Here is a 20,323-nt window from a genome sequence, read left to right as displayed (position 1 = left end):
CTGTGTGACAGAAGAAGAGCCTTACAAAACAAACGCTCAATGGCCTGCTGAGTTACCACTGACCTCTTTGGGATCATCACCGAGTAGCCTGAATTTCCTGGGGGCTTTACTTCTTGCAAACTTACACCCGTTATAGTACATACTCCAGGAGCAGCCAAAGGAAAACGAAGCTCCACAAGTGTCTTGGTTTAGCCCTTGGCAAGCACACGTTCGTCTGCAGGAAAAAGAACAGGTTTACAGCTTGATGGCGCTGGTCTCTGGACATTAGGCATCTGGACTAAGGGATATCCTCAGCTGGTACCACTTTGCCAGGAGCTCCTTTTGGGAGATATGCTGCCATGAATTCCTCCTGTAATACTAGTCTACAGGACTTACTAGTGTTACTTGGTGAAGGATTAACTGCTGATCAGTCTTTAGCAGAAGAGATCGTTGATAACAAGAAGTAATTTATTAAGTACAGCAAGCTTTATTTTAACAGGCACCTTATGAACCAGCACTCCCGATAAACTGGTATAAATTATACACCTAAAATACCAGACATTTACTGTATTATTGCAATCTCCATAATGTTTAAGTAGTTAGTTGAGGGTGCAAACCAGAAGGCTTTAAGGCAGAGTTGCGTTGTTATTTGTTATTTATGCTGTAAACAGAGTCTAACAGTGACACGTATACCCCTGCATTACATTTCTATTACTTAGTGTGTGCTTTTATATTGATTATGTGGACTTCTTGATCAACCAGAATATTAGATCAATTGGCACATCCCTTGTCCCATGGCTGCCGGTTAATAAAAGGTTTGCTGTGCTAGCTAACAGGTTATGTTAAAACTACTCAGCTATATTACAGTTGGTAAAAGACAGGCTAACTTCAGTTGTATGGTTGTTAACAGTGGAGGATGACAAATGACAAGTAAAACTGACCAGCTTTTTGCAGACAGAGTCATATATATTTCAGTGGACAGAGTTATACAAGGGCTTCAGAGTCAACCCTTTCAGAATGGCCCCCACCCAAACTTTTTTCCCCTTGTTTTAACCCATTGTGCAACTGCTTAGAGTATCAGGTTTATCACTGTCTTTTCTCATAAATTTCTGAATTTATAAAAATCATGTCGACTTAGGTGAGTAGGTGATCTACTTGAGCAAGAAAGTTGAATATTAACATCTGGAAAGACCGGTGGTCATTTATTTCCTGCATATCTCTTGCTGTTAAACGATGACATTGGTGCATCATCATATCAGAATGATGTCTGATTGCTTCGATGTGCGTGATGAAAGATGAATGTTGAGGTGGGAGAAGTAATCTTGTTTAATGCTGTTGCAAGGTAGATCAGGATGAGCAGTGTTTTGTGACAATGTCTTTTGCTTTACAGATTTTTCTTGTTTTTGATTAATTCAGGACTCAAATACTCTTTTGTCATTATGACTTTGCTCTTGAGTGTGCTGGGAGGTTGGTGAGTTGATGCAGTTCAATGTGGATTTGTTCTTTCCTTTTATAAAAATTTTCACCCTGTAGAAATCAATTCTTACTCTTATCCTTAAATGTCCTATTTATAATCACACAAAATGAAGCTGGACACTGAGTAAGAGTGAATAATTCTTAGAGTAAGTAGTCCAAAAGTTAGCTTCAGGTATGGGATGTTAACTTGTCCATGGAGTGTTTAATGTTACCCCAATGAGGAGTTGTACAGGAACAGTCATCAGTTGAAGAAACTTGAACTGCAGGTTTTCAGAACCCAAATGGCAGCAAGAATCCCTGTGGCACAAGCAAAGGATTACATCAATAGCATGTTTAATTACGTGGTCATTGCACAGGAACAGCAGCCTGTGGGCGGTTAGAGATTATCAAGCAATGCAGGAGAACCGAGTAGCTAGAGGAGGAATCTTCAGTGACAATTTTGCTCACTAATCGGTTTTCCATTCTGGATATGGGTAAAAGTAACAGTTCCTCAGAAGAGTGCACATGAGGCAAGCACATGGCCCTGCAGGTGCTCAGCTGTACAGGAGGGAAAGAAGAGTGGAAAGGTAATAGTGAAAGGGGCATGTGTTAATGAGGGGAACAGACAGTCCAATCTGTGGCTGTTTCACCCCAGGGTAGACTGGTGCCTCTGTGGTACCAGGATCAAGGATGCCATAGGGAGGTAACAGAATATTCTTCTGGGGGAGATTAATCAGCCAGAGATCTTGGTCCACATTGGTACCAGTAGAAGGGGGACATATTCCTGCAGTCATAATTTAGGTGCCTGGGTATCAAATCAATCAGCTAGTACTCTAAAGGTAGTAATTTCCAGATTACTCCCAGTCTACCCACAAGTAAGTACAGAAGAGGGAGGGGACACAACAGATGGATTCGTGGCTGGGAAGGCTATGCAGGGGGTAAGTTCTTTAGCTTCCTGCAACACCGAGACTGAGCCTGGGAGAGATAGCACCCACAAAGAACTGGGACTGACTTCCTTGTAGGGTGTTTTGCCAGTGCTTTTCAGGATGTTTTAAACCACAGTGGTATGAATGTGGGAAAAAATATCAGAGATGAACAGCAGACACACAAAAACAGTGAGAGAAATAGTTAACACGAGGGTAGGGAATACAGCTATAATATGTTTTGATAACGCAAAATGATTGTAACGCAGTTGATAAATAGTGGATGCTGTTCTGATAATGCAAACTTTCTGCTGTGATATAGTGATTTTCTATAGCGATTTCCAAAAAATGCAATTTTCTATAGCATGAGGTCACACGAGAACACAATTATAGTGTTATAGGAGAACTAGCTGCAGTAAGATAATAAGTGCAGGTTGGATAAGGAAGAAATTAAAACATTTAAAATCAGGATTGCAGTGCATGTTTGTGAATGCATTGAGTCTGGCAAATAAGGTTGATGAGTTACATGCTCAGATTACCATGTGCAATTATGATGTGGCTATAGCAGAGAACAAGCACAGGTAGAGCAGGACTAGCTGTGAAATATTCCTGGATACAAGATGTTCAACAAATGTGATGACAGGGAAGACTTTGTTACACAGCAAGTAGTTAGGATCTGGAGTGTGCTGCCTGTAAGTGTAGTAGAGGCTGGTTTATCAAGGCAGTCTAGAGTATATTGGATGATTGTTTGGATAGAAAAAGATGTAAAGGGTTATAGGAGAAGGAGGGAACATGACACAAAGTCATAACACTCATTTGGAAAGCCAGTACAGCCATGTTAGGCCCAATGGCATCCTTCAATATTATAACAATTCTGTGATTGTAGATGGAGAATAAATAAAGAGTTCTCCACCATTTGATTTCAATGATGTCTTCTTTGTCAGAAATATTAAAGAGTAATAAAACACCAGTACAGCTGATGGTATATATCTCTTCTTGAGATCAGTGATCATTTTTATGAGTCCTGTGAAGTCATCTTCTGACTGGCAGGTATTATTTTGGCTCAGTGATGTTGTCCTCAGAGATGGGTGAAATTACTCAGCAAATTTCAAAAGTTTTAAAGCAAAACATGCTTTCTTCCTCACTAGTGTTGTTTGTTGATTATTAATGTACAAGTTCTGCAAACTGATATTTTTATTTCAAACACGTTATTAACATTCCTTTACTTGTAAGTTCAAGATTTTAACCAAGGAGTTTCACTTGATAACACAGTGACACTCCATCCTGTATCAAACTTGTATTGAATATTCATTCACATGGTTCAAAGGGGTCGGTTATTTTGCTTTGGAAACACTCTAGTTTCTTCTCAAGGAACAATATTATTACCTCAGGATACAGGCTCTAACACTTGGAAGGCAGACTTTTTTTATGGCTTTGGTATAAAGTATTGACTTCTTGTGCAGATGGTACAACATTGTTTAAGCAACATTGCTTCTGGTTCTTGCTTATTCTTTAAAAATGACACAATTTTTTTGCAAAGTGATATTCCTGTTCTGAGAAAGGTCTACTAGAACCACAATGTTAACTCAGCTTTCTCTCTACAGATAAGCCAGATCTGGTGAGTTTCTCCAGCAATTTTGGGCTTTGTTTCAGATTTCCAAGCATCCACAGTTCTTGGTTTTATTTTATTCTTGTAATAGTGCTGAACCATTAATTTTGGTTATGTGTTTTGTTGGACAGTGACTCTGAGCACCAAAAGTTTTGAACACACTTTTCCTTGGTTATCATGTGACTGTTTGGAGTGTTTGTACCTTATGAAGTGAACACATTTTGATTGAGTAAGTTTGTTCTTCTGTTTCCCAGATCTTAGAGTTTTCCCAAATCTAAGTTTTTAACACAATCTGTACAGCCTTCCCAATGTGAGACCTTCCTTTAATTTTAGAAGAACTGAAAAAGAAGAATCAGAAATTCTGACAACAATTCTATCTCTAATTAGTTCTGGTTGTAATGCTCCAATTACAAAACATCTAGACAACATATATAACTATCATCAACAGAGGTTGTCAAAACGTCCTCCTGGAAACTACTTTTATTGAATTTTGGTCTTTCCATAATGCAATTAGTTCACAAAATAAGATAGCTGTCAAATATTTTTTAAGACATTATTAAAGGCATCAGCATCATCTTTAACATTTTCTCTGAAAATAACATGGTCTGCTATTAGTCACACAGAATAGAACACTTGATTTGTTCTGTTTGTGATTTGAGGTGCAGATAACAAGTAATCCTATGGGTCTCAAAAATTGTTTCGTCCATGCTGACCAACTTAATTCTGTCTCTGAAATATGGATAACTTTGAATCTGTCTACAGATGTAAAAATGTTCTCTATTGTTGAATTTAAATTGTTCACCTTAAAATTCTGAAAACATTTTAATATTATTTAAATTCTGCTGTATCATTGGCTTTTCCTTTTTAAGTTTGAACTGTATTTCAAGTCTATTCCTATGAAAGTTTTCAGAAAACTCCCAGCTTTAAGAGTTGCTTTGGAAATTGTAATTAAATTTTAATTACTTTTAAAGCAAGATAAATCTTCTAATAAAGTTATATATTGTTGTTGATTTGTACAATTTTAAAGCTTCTACTTTTCCACATCTTCTTATAGAACAATCATTAATGTGCTTTAAATTGTAAAAGCTTTTCTTAAAATAACTTTGAATTCCTGATGTATTCCTTTAATAAAACTTTGAAAGTAATTTTCAATCATGTAAGACTGTAAAAACGCTAAGCAGTCATTTCATCAACATTACATGGATAAAGAGATGTTTTGCACCATTCCTGCTTTTTCACTAATGAATCACTCTCTTTTTAATTGAAGAAAACGATGTCCTGGCTTTAAGTGTTTTCAACTATAGAATAAAAATTTGGTTTATTTAAAATAGTCATTTTGAATCTGAAATCTTCTGTCTTCAATTTTTAGGTTCTAACCTCTTGAATCATGTCTCCTGAAATATCATAGTGTCTGAGGAATTTTCTGCAGCTTATAATAACTATTTTTAATAATAAAAAGGATGTTCATGTAATAAATGTAAAGATTTAAAGCCTTCTACTTTTCAGCTTGCTAACTCAGAATTCTGCCATAACGAAGTATTTTCATGCTTGTTCTAAGGGGCAGAAGTTGCTTCTAAAGTCCAATATTAGCCACTTCTCGAGCGGTTCATAACTTGGATACATCTCCTTGTAGCTTCTGTGAGACTCTGTCTGGTCCTCAAGATTTTCCATGTGCGTTCTTTTTTCTGCTAGTTCCGGCTGATTTAAGCTTTCAAACAAAGATTGCTTGCTGCTCCACCAGCCCTAGAGTGACAGGCTGCACATGTTACTGTTGCGGGAGTTGATTGGATCTGTATGCCTTTTTAAAAAGTTGCTGAATTCTTAAAAAAAACTTGCATTTTTACTCAAATCTTTTCTTCTATTTTGTCTCCAAAGAGCTCCAGATTCTTGCACTGCTGATGATTTCTTGAGTATCAATTTTGTTGTCATCACGTTGCAAGAGATATCCTCATCTGGTGCCTGGATCTCCTCTGTGTTCATACACCACAATTCTTATAAAATTAGTCTACAGTTTACATACTCACTAACATTAAGTGATGAAGGATTTACCACAACTAGTCCTGAACAGACACTTGAGTAACAAGAAGTAATTTATTACAAAAATGGAAATTGATGGAGAAACTTAAGCAAGTCTGGCAGCATCTGTGAAGAGAAAACAGAGGTAAACGTTCTGAGTCCGGTAACGCTTCTTCTCTGAAGTTTCTCCATCAATTTTTGTTTTTAGTCATTTTGGATTTCCAGTTTTTTTTAAAGTTTATTACCTCAGATAACAAGTTACATTAGCATTTTTTTATTTGTTCACAGGACATGGATGTTGTTTGCTGCACCAGCATTTACTACCCGTCCCTAATTGCCCAGAGGGCAGTTAAGATTCAGCAATATCGCTGTTAGGCTGGAACTACATGTAGACTAAGCCACGTAAGGATGGCAGATTTCCTGCCCTTAAGCACCTTAGTGTAGCAGATGGATTTTCACAACACTCAACAGTGTCTGCCATCAGACTAACTTTTAATTCAAGGTTTTTCACTGAATTCAAATTTCTCCATTTTCCACGCATTAGGCCTGGGTTTCTGGATTACTGGTCAAGCTGTGCATCTTCGCCTAGCCTGTAACACAGCCAACCTAACCTCCTGGTCACCACCCATTTCAACTCCCCGTCCCACTCCCCCCTCCGACATGTCCGTTCTCGGCCTCCTCCAGTGTCACAGTGGACCAGAATGCAAATTTCAAGAGCAACACCCTATCTTCCGCCTGGGCGCCCTACAGCCCGGAGGACACAACATTGAGTTCTCCAATGTCAAATAACCTTCCAAACCATCCCCTGCCTCACCTTCCAGCCCCACCTCCTTCCTCCAGTCACCAACCAAATTCATCTCTCCCATCGATCAACCAGGTCATAGCTACCACCACCATTCTGCCTCCACACCTTCTTCCCCTTCCTTATCTGCAACTTCCCCTAACCCCACATCCACTTCTGAAGAAGGGTAACATCTGAAATGCTGCTTGGCCTGCTGTGTTCTTCCAGCCTCCTGTTTGTCCAGTGACATTACCCTTGTGCCACCACCTCCCCAAGCCATGAGTTTAAAACACTGGTTATCAATATTGCACATGGAAAGAGACTCTGGTAGTATACAAAAGCTACTGAGCTATCCTAAGTTAGCTGGTTGCTATCAGTACAGGGAAGACTAACAGACTGGGACAACTACAACAGATAACTAAAACTGACTAGCTCCTCCTAGTGACTGTCATGTAAATCTCAGTTGGTGGAGATGTACAAAGGCTTCAGACTTAGTCCTTTCAAGTCAACTGTCTTACACAACAGCCTTGTATCATCCCAATTTTTGACCTTTTCATAATCATTGTGTCAAAAGCCTGGGGCTGCAATCAGCAGCGTTCCTCTAAGCATCTTCATCATAGTGACTGAAATTCAAGCACAAGGCCTGCCAAACAATGTCTCTGCAGAGTTGGTCAGGATGGCAATATCCAGCAGATGCGCCAGGAACTCCCTTGTCCCATGAACAAAATATAATCAGATACAATCACATTCTATTTTAGTACTGGTATTTGACTATTGATGTGGTAGCAGACAGAACTGTACTAGATATAGCACATAAGGATCAATTTTCCAATTGTGTTTACTTGTTAGGAAGCCATATCATCTTTTCCACAATCCCTAAATTCTGGAAAGGCCATCCAAAGTTCACGTGCATGTTGAACACCATTTCATGACCTTCGCATTTGAAGAAATTCCTACATGGCTTTTTCCAGTTTTTTTTTGGTTGATATTCTGTGGAAGTCAGGCTGCCTCATGACAATATTGCTTCAACATGGGACATGAGACAAGACTTATCAAACACTGCGGCACTCATTACCGAAGGAGCGTGATGGCTTGGTGAGGTTTCAAACAGATTGCACTTTGCATTTGGAAAATGATTGCCGCTCACCTCAGTTTAATGCTTCCTTTCTGTCCCCTCTACAACAGATGCATTCCCGCTTATGTTTTCATTGGAAGGCAATTATAGAGACTGGTGACTGGTTCTTATAAAATGTAATATTGCTACAATACAGAATGGAATGGGAGATGGTGCTGGTTGAGGAAGGAATATTCAGCAGGGAGATGTTGCAGAGGTGAATGTTCGGGTGACAATGGGTGGGTGACGTTTGGTGCGAGTGCGGTGCTGCTCGGCAGTAAGGGAAGTTAAAGTGGGAGGGCTTGGAACGGGGGTATACAGTTGACGTATGGGTAAGGGCTTGAGTTCAGGAGGAGTCAGCGTGTTGAATTCGGGTTATTCATTGGGAATGTAGGATTGGTGGTGAAGTACACGGTCCGGGGGGATGCTCTTCAGAGTGTTGGTGCAGACTCGATGGACCGAATGGCCTGTATCGGCATTGTATGGATTCTACGTTTCTATATGGAAAATGAATGGTGGCACTAGAGTTCTACACCTGAGCAAAAGTGAAACGTTTGTTCTGAAGAAGGGTCACTGGATGTTAATCTTGGCTTTGTTTCCACAGATGCTGCCAGACCTGCTGAGCTTTTCCAGCAATTTCTGTTATTGTTTCTGATTTCCAGCATCAGTTTTTTTTAATATTTGTTGGTTAGAGGTCAAAATAGAGGTCTTTTTGATTGCACCAAGAGTATGAGCATTCAAAACCTGTGAATTTCAAATCAGTAGCAAACAGGAAGTCAAAAATCACCAGCTGGGATTCTGAGTGTGGCACCGAACATGTTCCCGGACAGAACTCCAATTCTGTTCCCCAATCCTTCATCGGCTTGCTGCTAGCTCTTTATTATCACAAGTGGGAAGATGTGTTGGTGTTGGGTTTGTGGTGTTTCTGGGAATAACACCTGACTATTTTGCCAGGAGAGCTCTAGTCAATGCCAAACAGTTGCCATGTCGGGCAAGCGTAGGCCCGAGTTGCAAACTGCATCAAAAGCCCCAGAAATGCAAAAAAAAACAGAAAATCAATTGTAGAAGGATTCCAAAGGCACCTGCAGAGAAAGTCAAAACTAGCAACGTTCACTTCTACTGAAAAAATTCTTTTTGTTGTAGCAGAAGGGTGTTCTATCACACCTGTACAGATGGAATCTTTACTTCCAAACGATTAAAGTGACCGCACCCTCGGAATTTATGAGATTACGGATGGAAAAGAGTCTATGTCCTCAGGTAATGACAGCTGAAACTGAAATCCCTGGCCCCACAGTCAGTTCCAGAAGCTTCTCACTGAAGTGTATGCAATTATCGTTGACTGTCTGTGGGTATCATCGGCACAGAATCTTTACATCTGTCTGTGTTTATTTTGGTGAAAAGAAGGCATGCATTTAGAAGAAAGTACTTCTCAGAAGAAGCAGCTTATAAAAATACCGAAGTGCTTGCATGTTCCACTCACATTGTCAATATATGCTTATGTTTAATTAAAAGTCTTCTGATGTGATAACTGCCTCTAGCTCTGGAGAATGGACGGAAATGATGTGTTAATGACGCTTAAGCTTGAAAAAAGACCGGCGAGGAATTGGGCATTGTGGGAGACTGCTGGGGGAAAATACACACAGGGTGATGCTTAATGACTTGGTACCCATGCAGGGCTATGGACAGAGGTAAAAATGGGAACCAGAACTCAACATACAGATTAATTTTTATTAAAATTAGCAATTCAAAATTCTTGTGGTTGGCAAGTTGGATGTTTCTGAATTCTTAGCACATGGCTTCACCTTGTGTATCTCTGCTCCTCACAAAAGGTTAAGTCATACGATAAGAGCCCATGGTGTTGGAGGTAGTACACGGTCATGGATAGGAAACAGCACCTGGGGATAAGGAGTTAAATTTTCAGGATGGTGACCTGTAACCAATAGGGTTCCAGAGGGATCAGTGACGGGATCACAACTGTTTACAATATATGTTTATGATTCAAAGGGAGGAAGTCTATGTACTGGAGCCAAAGAAAAGGTAGAAAGGCAAGTTGCAAGGAGGATACAAAGAATTTACAGGGAGATATTCAAAGGTTACGAAGTGGAAAAAACACTGGTTCATAGGATATAATGTGCGAAGATGTGAAGTTGCTCATTTTGTAAGGGAGAACAAAAGAACACTATTATTTAAGTGAAGAGAAACATGTAGAAAGCTGCAACACAAAGGGACTTGAGGGTACTTGTGCATGAAACTCAGAAAGCTAGCATACAGGTGCAGCAGGTACTCAGGAACGCTAATGCAATGTGGCCCTTATTTCAAGGGGGCTGGAGTATAAAATTAGGGAAGAATTAGTACAATTGAACAAGGTACTTGTGAGGCCACACCTGGAGTACTGTGAGCAATTTTAAGTGCATCTTATTTAAGGAAAGAGATTTCATTGGAGGCAGTTTGGAGATGGTTCACTAGAATGATCACTGGTACAGAGGGTTTGTCTAATGAGCAAAGGCTAAACAGGCTGGGACTATGCTCACTGGAGTTTAGAAGAAAGATATTCTCAGTGAAACTTATAGGATTCTTAAGAGGCTTGAGAGGATGTTTCCCATTGTGGGAGAGCCTAGGACCAGAGGGCATACTCTCAGAATAAAGGGGTACCAACTTAAGACTGTGATGGGGAGGAATTTCTTCTCTCCGAGAGTTGAGTGTCTTTGGAACACCTTGCCAAAGAGAACTGTGGAGACAGAGTCCTTGTATATAGTTATGCCTGACATAGATAGATTCTTGGTCAGTAAGGAATGAAGGGTTACGGGGAAAGGGGAGAAAAACCAACATTCTTCATGTAAAATCAATGATTCTATTGAATGGTTCAGCAGGCTCGAGGGGGCTGAACAGTCTATCCTGTTCCTTTTTCCTATGGTTTTACAGCATTAGACCAGAGGCAGAGGCATTGTCTCCCATAGTGAAAAGAAATACAAACGCCAGGGACCAGAAATATTGGGTGGATTCAATACCAGCGAATCCCTGACTTTATAAAACAAAATGTCCTGTTCCTCCGGCACTTCCTTACCCATTCATCACTGCAATCTTTCCCTTCCCATCTTACCCTCCCCAACATTCTTACTTCTCTTGCTTCCCACTGTTCACCTGCACGCCCCTCACTTTATCATTTGCTCCCATTCTTTCCCTTCCCTCTTCCCCTCTTTATCCTTCATCCTGGTCTTCTCTGCCCTGTTTCCTTTGTCCCTTTCTTCTCTCCTCATATTTCCCCATATCTATTCCCTGCTCTCACTAATCCTCACTGCCACCTTTCTCTTCCTCATTCGTATATACATTCTTCTCTTAAAAAAAGTTACAAACTGGGAAGCTTCATCCCCTGCCTATTCAGTCTACTGGGCTTGCAAGATAGATCAAAGCTAGCTTTGGATTGGTGTACAAAAGCTACCAATTCCATATCTGTTGATCAGGGAGCAGTATTGATGCACTTGTCTTGCCTGAGTTCTTTGGAGCACTGGCTCTCAAAGTGGTCCTTAGAGTATCAGCAGTGGAGGGCTGATCCAAATTGCTGGCCATGGAGGCTAATATTAGATGAAGAAAGTTTGACAGACACTTGACTTTCCATGTGGTCCAAATATCCCAGTTTATCTCAGTCAGGTCTGAAACATTTTGCTGCCGTTCCCAACAAGTGCCAATGCAACATAAGGTTTTCTATACTTCTGGTGCTGAAAACAAGGAAGAGGAGACAGTCAAGCATGGAGCTCGACAAGAGACCGAAGCTGCTCGGGCCTGGAGCAACTCATCAGTGTCTCACCAAAAGCAGCAGTGACCTTCCCTTTCATTCTAATGGTTTTTCTTTGCATTCACGGATGAAAAGAGGTGGGATGGGATCAGTAGGTAATTTGCAGCATGACTGTGGACAAAAACATTTGAGAACCACTGCTTTGGAGGGCTTAAGACAATTACAGATCAATTGAGTTTGTTTTCTGGTCTAGAAATTTGGAGGTTGGATTACTTCCAGGCACTTCTTGTTGAATAACCTTGCTTCCAGCATATCGTATGAATTGTAGGACAATGATCCAAAAAGGTGGATTAGAGAACAAATCTGACTGCATAAGTTTCAAACTTTACAAAACTTTGGTAGTTTTTATTTGTGGAGGAAGAGAGAAGAAAAGTTTTGACTAAATCTGGAGAAAATGATATGGATGTGTGTTGGCATAACCCAGTTAATTTCCATATCAAATAGCAGTGATACCTTGTACGATTCCCTTTTATAGGATGTTAAGGTGTTAGAACAGGCATTGAAATTACAGGAGCTTTTGTGACAAGTAAGTAAAAAGAAGAAGAGAGATTCATCCCCACACAATGTGTAACCAAGTGGAAACCTAAATTTGTAATTTTTTAAATACTCCATGCATGGGGATGGAAATGGGATTCAGGAACCGGCCCACGAGGAAACAGTTAGAGGCTCTGGCCTGTAACCTTCCAGTGTGTACTCTTTGCTGTTCACTGGTATTGTGTACTTGACACTGCTAAAGATCCAATTGTCAATGCTGCTGACTCCAGCTGCATCTTACACACCATCCAAATAAAGGTTGGTTGTGAGAACAGTGTAGCTAAATGGACACTTGCCGCTTCCTCTTTATACAATCGGGCAGAAAATCAGCATACAATTTTCAAAGTGCACAGACAAGCGCTGAAGAATTCATATTTTCTCTGCTGTGCTTGTTGAGGTAAATTACTAGAGGGTGGCACCCATTCTGAAAAGGGAGCTCAAAGCCAGCATTCAGAGTTCAGAGTGGAAACAGAGTGAAAGCTCACACCATACTGCCTAAAGATCAGTTTGGTTTTATGGGCCCATGCTAGACTCTGGCAAATGTACACAGAGCCCGAACAACAGCACAGCCTTTCATCTGCTCACCACTAATGGCTTTTATTCCAGGTCCCAGCCTGTAACCTTGCTTAAATCGGCCAAATTACAAACAAACACTGACACACTGGAAGTTTACAAAAAATTGCACAATTCTGTATTTCTTACTCTTCGTTTAGTGCACATCTGCGGCTTGTCAGGGCACCATGCTTCCTCAGGGTTTCAGTAAGCTCCACATACAGTCTGTCGGCAAATTGCAAGGGGATTCCTTCCCACACCAGGATTAGGACGATAACCACTGCTGTGTCACAGGAATGGCCAGCACGCTCCCGCACCAAGCACAGCAACTTCTCTTCAACACAGCTTCGTCGAATCACCTGGAGTCAGCGATTTTAAGAAAAGAGATGTGAAAATTCATCCCACTACCTACTCAGACTTTCATTTCAGCTCATTACTCAGGAACAGGAGTACAGGAATAGTCCATTCAGCCCCTCAAACCTATTTCCCAATTCTGTTACATCATGGTTTATTTATATCTTAACTCCAACTACTAACATGTATTTCAACATTTACCCATAAGCTTCAATTATCACTCCATTGCTTTTTTTTCCTGAATTGGACACAATTTCAAATCAAATACATAATAGCTAAAAGCTGGGGGGGTGGTGGGTGTTTTAAGGAATTAGGAAGAGCTGCAGATTGGAAAGTTTTCCTCTATGTTGTGAGAGGATCTGGAATTCCTGGAATGCTAGTGGAAACAATATTAAATGACAACTTTCCAGAAGAAATTGGATGTATACTTGCAAAGGAAGATTTTCAGATCTTTGGGGAGGCAAGGGAGTGGAACAAATCTTTCAAAAAAGCTGGAATTGACAGGATAGGCCGAATGGCTATGTCCTGTGTTATCAGATTCTACGGATTGATAATTCCCTTTCTATGGTGTATTTAGCTCAGACAAACTTCACAGAACCTCAATCAGTAATTATTTCTTTTCAGTAAATGCTATTTCAATAACTAAACACTTAATGTCTGTGTTGCATTCAAATGAAGCTATGTTTTATATGAACAATACGCATCCTGACAAAGAATATTATGGGATGTGGACAGTGAAGATTGAATTTAGACCATGGGGTCATATCAATGCCCATACCAATAGCTTATTTAATTGCAAAATTTAAAGGAGATCAATTTGAATGAACACAAAGTTCTGATGGTACACAACAGCCTGATCATTGACATCAGAACAGATCGGCTACAATGCAGGGATATTACTCCTACACACCAATGAGTCAAGTACCTTTGACAGTGCAGCCTTTAAAGTTGATGAATGTAAGCTGCCAGCACATTGCAGAATCCAAGACCACAGTGAAAATAATCAATAGGCTTGGGCTATTTTTCCTGGTGTCTAGGAGACATTATGGGTGACTTTATTGAGGTTTATAAAATCACAAGGAGCATGGATAGGGTGAATAGCCAAGGTCTTTTTTATCAGGGTAGCAGAAAACCAAAGGCTATAGATTTAAGGTGAGAGGGGAAAGATTTAACAGGGACCTAAGAGGCAACTTCTTTCATGCAGAGTGTAGTGTGTGCATGGAACGAGCTGCTGGAGGAAGTGGCAGAGGCTCGTACAATTACAACATTTAAATGTCATCTGGATAGATACATGAATAGGAAGGGTTTAGAGGTATATGGGATAAATGCTGGCAAATGGGACTGGATTAATTTAGGATATATGGTCGACATGGATGAGTTGGACCAAAGGGTCTGTTTCTGTGCTGTACAACTCTATGATTCTATGACGAGAAAGGCAGAACGGCTACATCCTAAAAGGTGAATCTAAAGACTGTGCTTAAAATACCATCTGAACCAAAAACTTGCAACTATTGGCATTTAAATTTACAGTCATCAGAGCTGGGCAGAGGCTGGATACATTGTGACCTGTGACTTTCCTGCAGATCAATTAAAGATGCAGCAATACCTACAAGTCTGGAATAAATGATAAGTTGCATCCATCAGAATGGATGCTGAGTATAAGAAGCTCAACTGAAAATACAGCAGTTAACTTCATCCACACTCAAACAGCAATCCATGTTATTTCCGTGGAAATCTGTCTGCACATGTGCAGTGGAATATGAGAGGTGTTATCTGGTTTCTCCACAAAGCTGCTCCACAACAAATAGCTTTGTCAGAATCTCATATTTGAGACTGATGAAAGTATGAATTGATGTACGTGCAATGCAGACTAAACTCCCCAGAAAAAAAAAATTGGAATCTGTTCATTCTTGTGTAAGCATGAAAGCATCCTATTAACTTTGTGCTAATTAATAATAATGGCTAAGCAACCTCTGTACCACTGAACATTAGCTTTCGATAACCATTTGTTTCTTGAGGTATTAGTCATTGTTGGAAAGTTTACAAATAAATACATTCTTAAAAAGTGCTTTTCTTTTTGATCTCTCTTTCTCAATGAAATTTCCGCTCCCCACACCTCTCCCCTTCCCTTTATGCTGCTCTCACTACCTGGTTCAACATTCTGGTTCACATTTCCTGCTTCAGACTCTGCACTGCTCATTATGATGCACAATTTGTTTGGCCCACTCAAGTGCTCTTCAGACATTGCTGCACTTTTTACATGAGAACAGAAGAATGATGAGCAGGAGTAGGCCAACCAGCCTCTTGAGCCTGCCCCGCCATTTAATAAGATCATGGCTGATCTTTGAAACTCAGCTCCACTTACCCACCCACTCACCATAACCCTTAATTCCTTCACTGTACAAAAATTTAACTCGCCTTGCCTTAAACACATTCAGCGAGGTAGCTTCAACTGCTTCACTGGGCAGGGAATTCCACAGATTCACAACCCTTTGGGTGAAGAAGTTCCTCCTGACCTCGGTCCTACATCTGCTTCCCTTTATTTTGAGGCTATGCCCTCTAGTCCTAGTTTCACCTGCTAGCGGAAACAACCTCCCTGCCTCCACCTTATCTATTCACTTTATAATCTAATATGTTTCTATAAGATCTCCCCCCATTGTTCTGAATTCCAATGAGTATAATCCCAGTCTCCTCAGTGTCTCCTTAAAATCCAACCCTCTCAACTCTGGAATCAACCGAGTGAATCTCCTCTGCACTCCCTCCAGTACTAGTATATCGCTTCTCAAGAAAGGAATTGAAAACTGCACACAGTACTCCAGGTGTGGCCTCACCAGGATCCTGTACAGTTGCAGCATAGCCTCCCTGTTTTTAAACTCCATCCCTCAAGCAATGGCAGATAAAATTCCATTTGCCTTTTTAATTACCTGCTGCATCTGCAATCCTACTTTTAGCGATTCATGCACAAGGACACCCAAGTCCCTCTGCACAGCAGTGTGCTGCAATTTTTTACAATTTAAAACAGTCCATTTTACTGTTATTCCTGCCAAAATGGATGACCTCATACTTATCAACATTGTACTCCATCTGCCAGACTTTTGCCCACTCACTTAGACTATCTAAATCCCTCTGTAGACTTTGTGTTTCCTGCACACTTTGCTCTACCACTCACCTTGGTGTCATCTGCAAATTTTGACACACCACACTTAGTCCCCAACTCCAAATCATCTCTGTAAATTGTAAACAATTGCAGTCCCAACACTGATCCCTGAGGCACATCACAAGCCACTGACCGCCAACCAGAAAAACACCCACTTACCCCTACTCTTTGCTTTCTACTGGTCAACCAATCCTCTATCTATGCCAATACATTACCTGCAATACAGTGCAACTTTATCTTATTTTGCAGCCTTTGGTGTGAGACCTTGTCAAATGCCTTCTGGAAATCCAGATACACCACATCCACAGGTTTCCCATTGTTTACCATGCAAGTCATGTCCTCAAAGAATTCCACCAAATTAGTCAACATGACCTACCCTTCATGAACCCATGCTGGGTGTTCCCAATGGGACAATTTATATCCAGATGTTTTGCTATTTCTTCCTTTATGATAGATTCAAGCATTTTCCCCACTACTGAAGTTATGCTAACTGGCCTATAGTTATCTGTTTTTGTCTGCTTCCTTTTTTAAACAGTGGCATCACATTGGGGTGGTTCCTGCAGATTGGAAAACAGCCAGAGTCCAGTGAATTTTGGTAATTTTTAGTGCATTTTTTAGTTCCCCCATCACCTCTTTTAGTACCCTGGGATTCATTCCATCAGGGCCAGGAGACTCGTCTGCCTTTAGCCCCATTAGCCCCTTTAGCCCCATTAGCTTGCCCAGCACTGCCTCCTTAGTGATAATGATACTTTCTAGATCCTCACCTACTATAACCTTCTTGCCATTAGTTTTCAGAATGTTATTTGTATCTTCCACTGTGAAGACCGACACAAAATAACTGTTTAATGTCTCAGCTATTTCCTCATTCACTGTTAGTAAATTGGTCTTCTCATCCTCCAAAGGACCAATGTTTACCTTCACCAGTCTTTTACGATTTACATATCTATAGAAACTTTTGCTGCCTGATTTTAGATTATGAGCTAGTTTACTCTCATAATCTATGTTACTTTTCTTTATAACTTTTTTGTGGCTTTCTGTTGGCCTTTAAAGATTTCCCAGTCTCCTAGTTTCCCACTACTCTTTGCTTTTTTGTATGTGTCTCTTTTCAATCTGATACTTTCCTTTATTTCCTTAGACATCCATGGCTGGGTCTCTTTTCCCAAAGTTCTTCCTTATCACTGGAATATACTTCTGCTGAGCACTGTGAAAAAATCATTTTGAAAGTCCTCCACTGTTCCTCAATTAACCAACCATAAAGTTTTTGCTCCCATTCTACCTTAGCTAACTCTTCTCTCATTCCTTCATAGTTTCCTTTGTTTAAGCACAGGACATAGGTACTGGATTTAACATTCTCACGCTCCATCTGTATTTTAAATTTGACCATACTGTGATCGCTCCTTCCGAGGGGATCCCGAACTGTCAGATCATTAATTATTCCAGTCTCATTACACAGGATTAGATGAGGGAGCAAGCTATCCTAGATAGGTTCCATTACGTATTGTTCAAGGACATTATCACGGATGCATTCCATGAACACCTCCTCAAGGCTACCATGAGCGAATTGGTTTGATCAATCGATATGTAGATTAAAATCCCCCATTATAATTGCTGTACCATTTTTACCTGCATTAGCTATTTCTATGTTTATGGCCCGCCCCACCACAATGTCATTATTTGGTGGCCTATAGACCACACCTATCAGTGACTTCTTCTCCCTACTATTCCTACTTTCCACCCAAACGTTTTGTTCAGTAGAACCTATAATCATCTCTAACTACCGCCCTGATATCATCCTTTTCAAATCAGAGCAACACCACCTCCCTTACCTTCCTGTCAGTCCTTCTGAACAGTTTGATACCCCTGGATATTTAACTCCCAGTCATGACCATCCTGTATCCATATCTCTGTAATGGCCACTAAATCATACCCATTTGCCATGATTTGCACCGTCAACTCATCCAACTTATTTCGAATGCTCCGAGCATTCAGATAAAGTGCCCTTATGCCAGTTTTTACACCTTTTTGCGTCCTATTACCTCCATTACTAACAGCTCTTGCATTCTCCTTCCCCTTAACTTTTTTCCTAATTTAGATAGTTGACTGACAACAACTCCTAGTCCATCGTCATGCAGAGTCTATGAACAAAGTGCAGTTGTAATAAACAGCTACCAGAATTTATTTGCATCTGACCACACAATACAATCTCATAATTAACAACTGAATACAAAACAGTGGAAGCCGCATTGTCTTGTCACATGTCAGAAGTGTTGGACGAATAAAGTAATTTAAGAACTCACCCATTTTGCAATAGGGCATCCTTGACTGCTTTTGCCCTCTTTTCCTGTGTAAATAATCTTCTCTATTCTGATAGCACTGCCTTTCTCACTCAACCTAGGGAAGAAAAGCATTATTCCAAAGATTAACCAAGGTAACCAAATTAGAAACATTTTTTATAATTTGATTTTCAGTCTCTTCTGTATGATAATTGATTCTATCAGCTTGAGTCTGGAGTGTACAGATATCTAAACAGCACCGAGTTCTTGGCAGAGTTGGAGTCATTACAACAAAAGGCAGCGGATTGAAGCCCCATTTGTTTCAAATACAGTAAATGGAGGGCATACATAAGTAAACAGAATTGTTCTATTAGAGATACAGCTGCCATCTCTTCATGAGATTCAATTCAAAGTGAGGCTTCAGATCTAACATGGTCCAACCCCACATTTTTGGTGCCATAGTATTATCGCTCAATACCTGTAGACAGCACTGGAATAAGTATTCTCTGATGTTTTGTAAGTCTAAAAGCAGAATCTCTTCGGTTAATTAGGAAAAAATAGACTTGCCACTACATTCCTGAGTGTCTACTGTAGGCCATTGACTTGTGAGATAGATATAGAGGAGTATGTTTGCAAGGCAATTACAGAGAGATGCACATATCCATTGGAGGTGATATCATGAGGAGTGTTTTGATTATGCATAAACTCCAGAAATAATACAGCAAAGCAGCATTAGGGGGAAGTAATTCTGAAGTGGAGAGAATTTTCTTCAGCAGCCCAGCAAGGAAAACGGCATTGCTGGATCTGATTCTGAGCGATGAGGTGAGTCAAGGGAATTAAGTGTCAGTAGGTGAAAACTGGCCATGCTATTATAAGGTTTGGGCTAACAATGGAAACAATTAACAATTAATTATAAGAGGGCCAAAACAAAGAATCCGTACTGGAACTGGAATCAAGATTTGGTAGACAAAGCTAAAACAGACAACGAAGTGGTCCTGGTCCAACAGGATACATTCCTACAAGCTGGAAAACTGGAATAAGCAAAAGCCAGGGCGTGGTGGCTGAGGGAATTCAGAGACAGTAAGACAAAATAGTAAACAGGAGAGAGTGTGACATTTCTGCTCAATAACACAAGTGAGAGCAAGGCTGAAATTGAAAGATCAGATGGGAAGTGATAAAAGGAATAAAGCGAAACATTGAAAAGCCAGCAATCCAAAAGTCTCCCATTCCTCACAAATAGTAAAAAAGACAACCAAAAGGAAACCTAAACGTGGAAGCAGAGGGCAAGGCTGAGATATTAAATTAGTACTTCAATTCTGCCTTTACCAAGGGTGAAGATGTTACCAACATTATAGTTGAAAATCATACTGAAAAGATAAAAAGGAAATATTAAAGACATGGATGTACTTGAGTTAAGTCAAGTCACTGGGACTGAGTCAGACAAATTTGATGATACCAAGCAAAATAAGATTGCAAATTTGCAGGATATTAGCCATAATCTTCAAATCCTCCAATTCGGAGTGGCGCCTAGCAATTATAGGCTAGTCACATGAACATTGGCGGTACAACCACAATAATCCAGTGCAAAAATCAATAGTAAAGCAAAATATTGTGACAGCTGGATATCTGAAATAAGACGTCAAAAATTTTCCAAAGCTCAGCAAGTCAGGCAATACTTGTGGAGAGAAATGGAGTTAATGTTTCAAGTCAATGGCCTAGCACAAAAACTGAATAAGTGCAAGTGTTTCTAAGTGAATGAAACAGAGCACAGGCAGGAAGAATA

General features: G+C 40.2%; 1 protein-coding gene across 1 annotated transcript in view; it reads right to left on the bottom strand.

Moving 5' to 3' along the window:
- The window catches only part of LOC125450811 (methylcytosine dioxygenase TET3-like), a 160,569-nt gene that overhangs the window by 34,039 nt on the left and 106,207 nt on the right, over positions 1–20,323 (bottom strand). The window contains exons 6-8 of the mRNA XM_059642595.1: positions 18,565–18,658; positions 12,907–13,115; positions 64–214 (exon numbers count right to left, since the gene is read on the bottom strand). Of these exons, the coding sequence (XP_059498578.1) occupies positions 64–214; positions 12,907–13,115; positions 18,565–18,658 (454 nt within the window). The remainder of the gene's footprint in view (positions 1–63; positions 215–12,906; positions 13,116–18,564; positions 18,659–20,323) is intronic.

The sequence above is a fragment of the Stegostoma tigrinum genome, chromosome 3 (genome assembly GCF_030684315.1).
Source record: "Stegostoma tigrinum isolate sSteTig4 chromosome 3, sSteTig4.hap1, whole genome shotgun sequence".
Taxonomy (NCBI): Eukaryota; Metazoa; Chordata; class Chondrichthyes; order Orectolobiformes; family Stegostomatidae; genus Stegostoma; species Stegostoma tigrinum.
The sequence above is the reverse complement of the archived record's forward strand: the minus strand, read 5'-3'. Positions and strand labels throughout refer to the sequence as shown.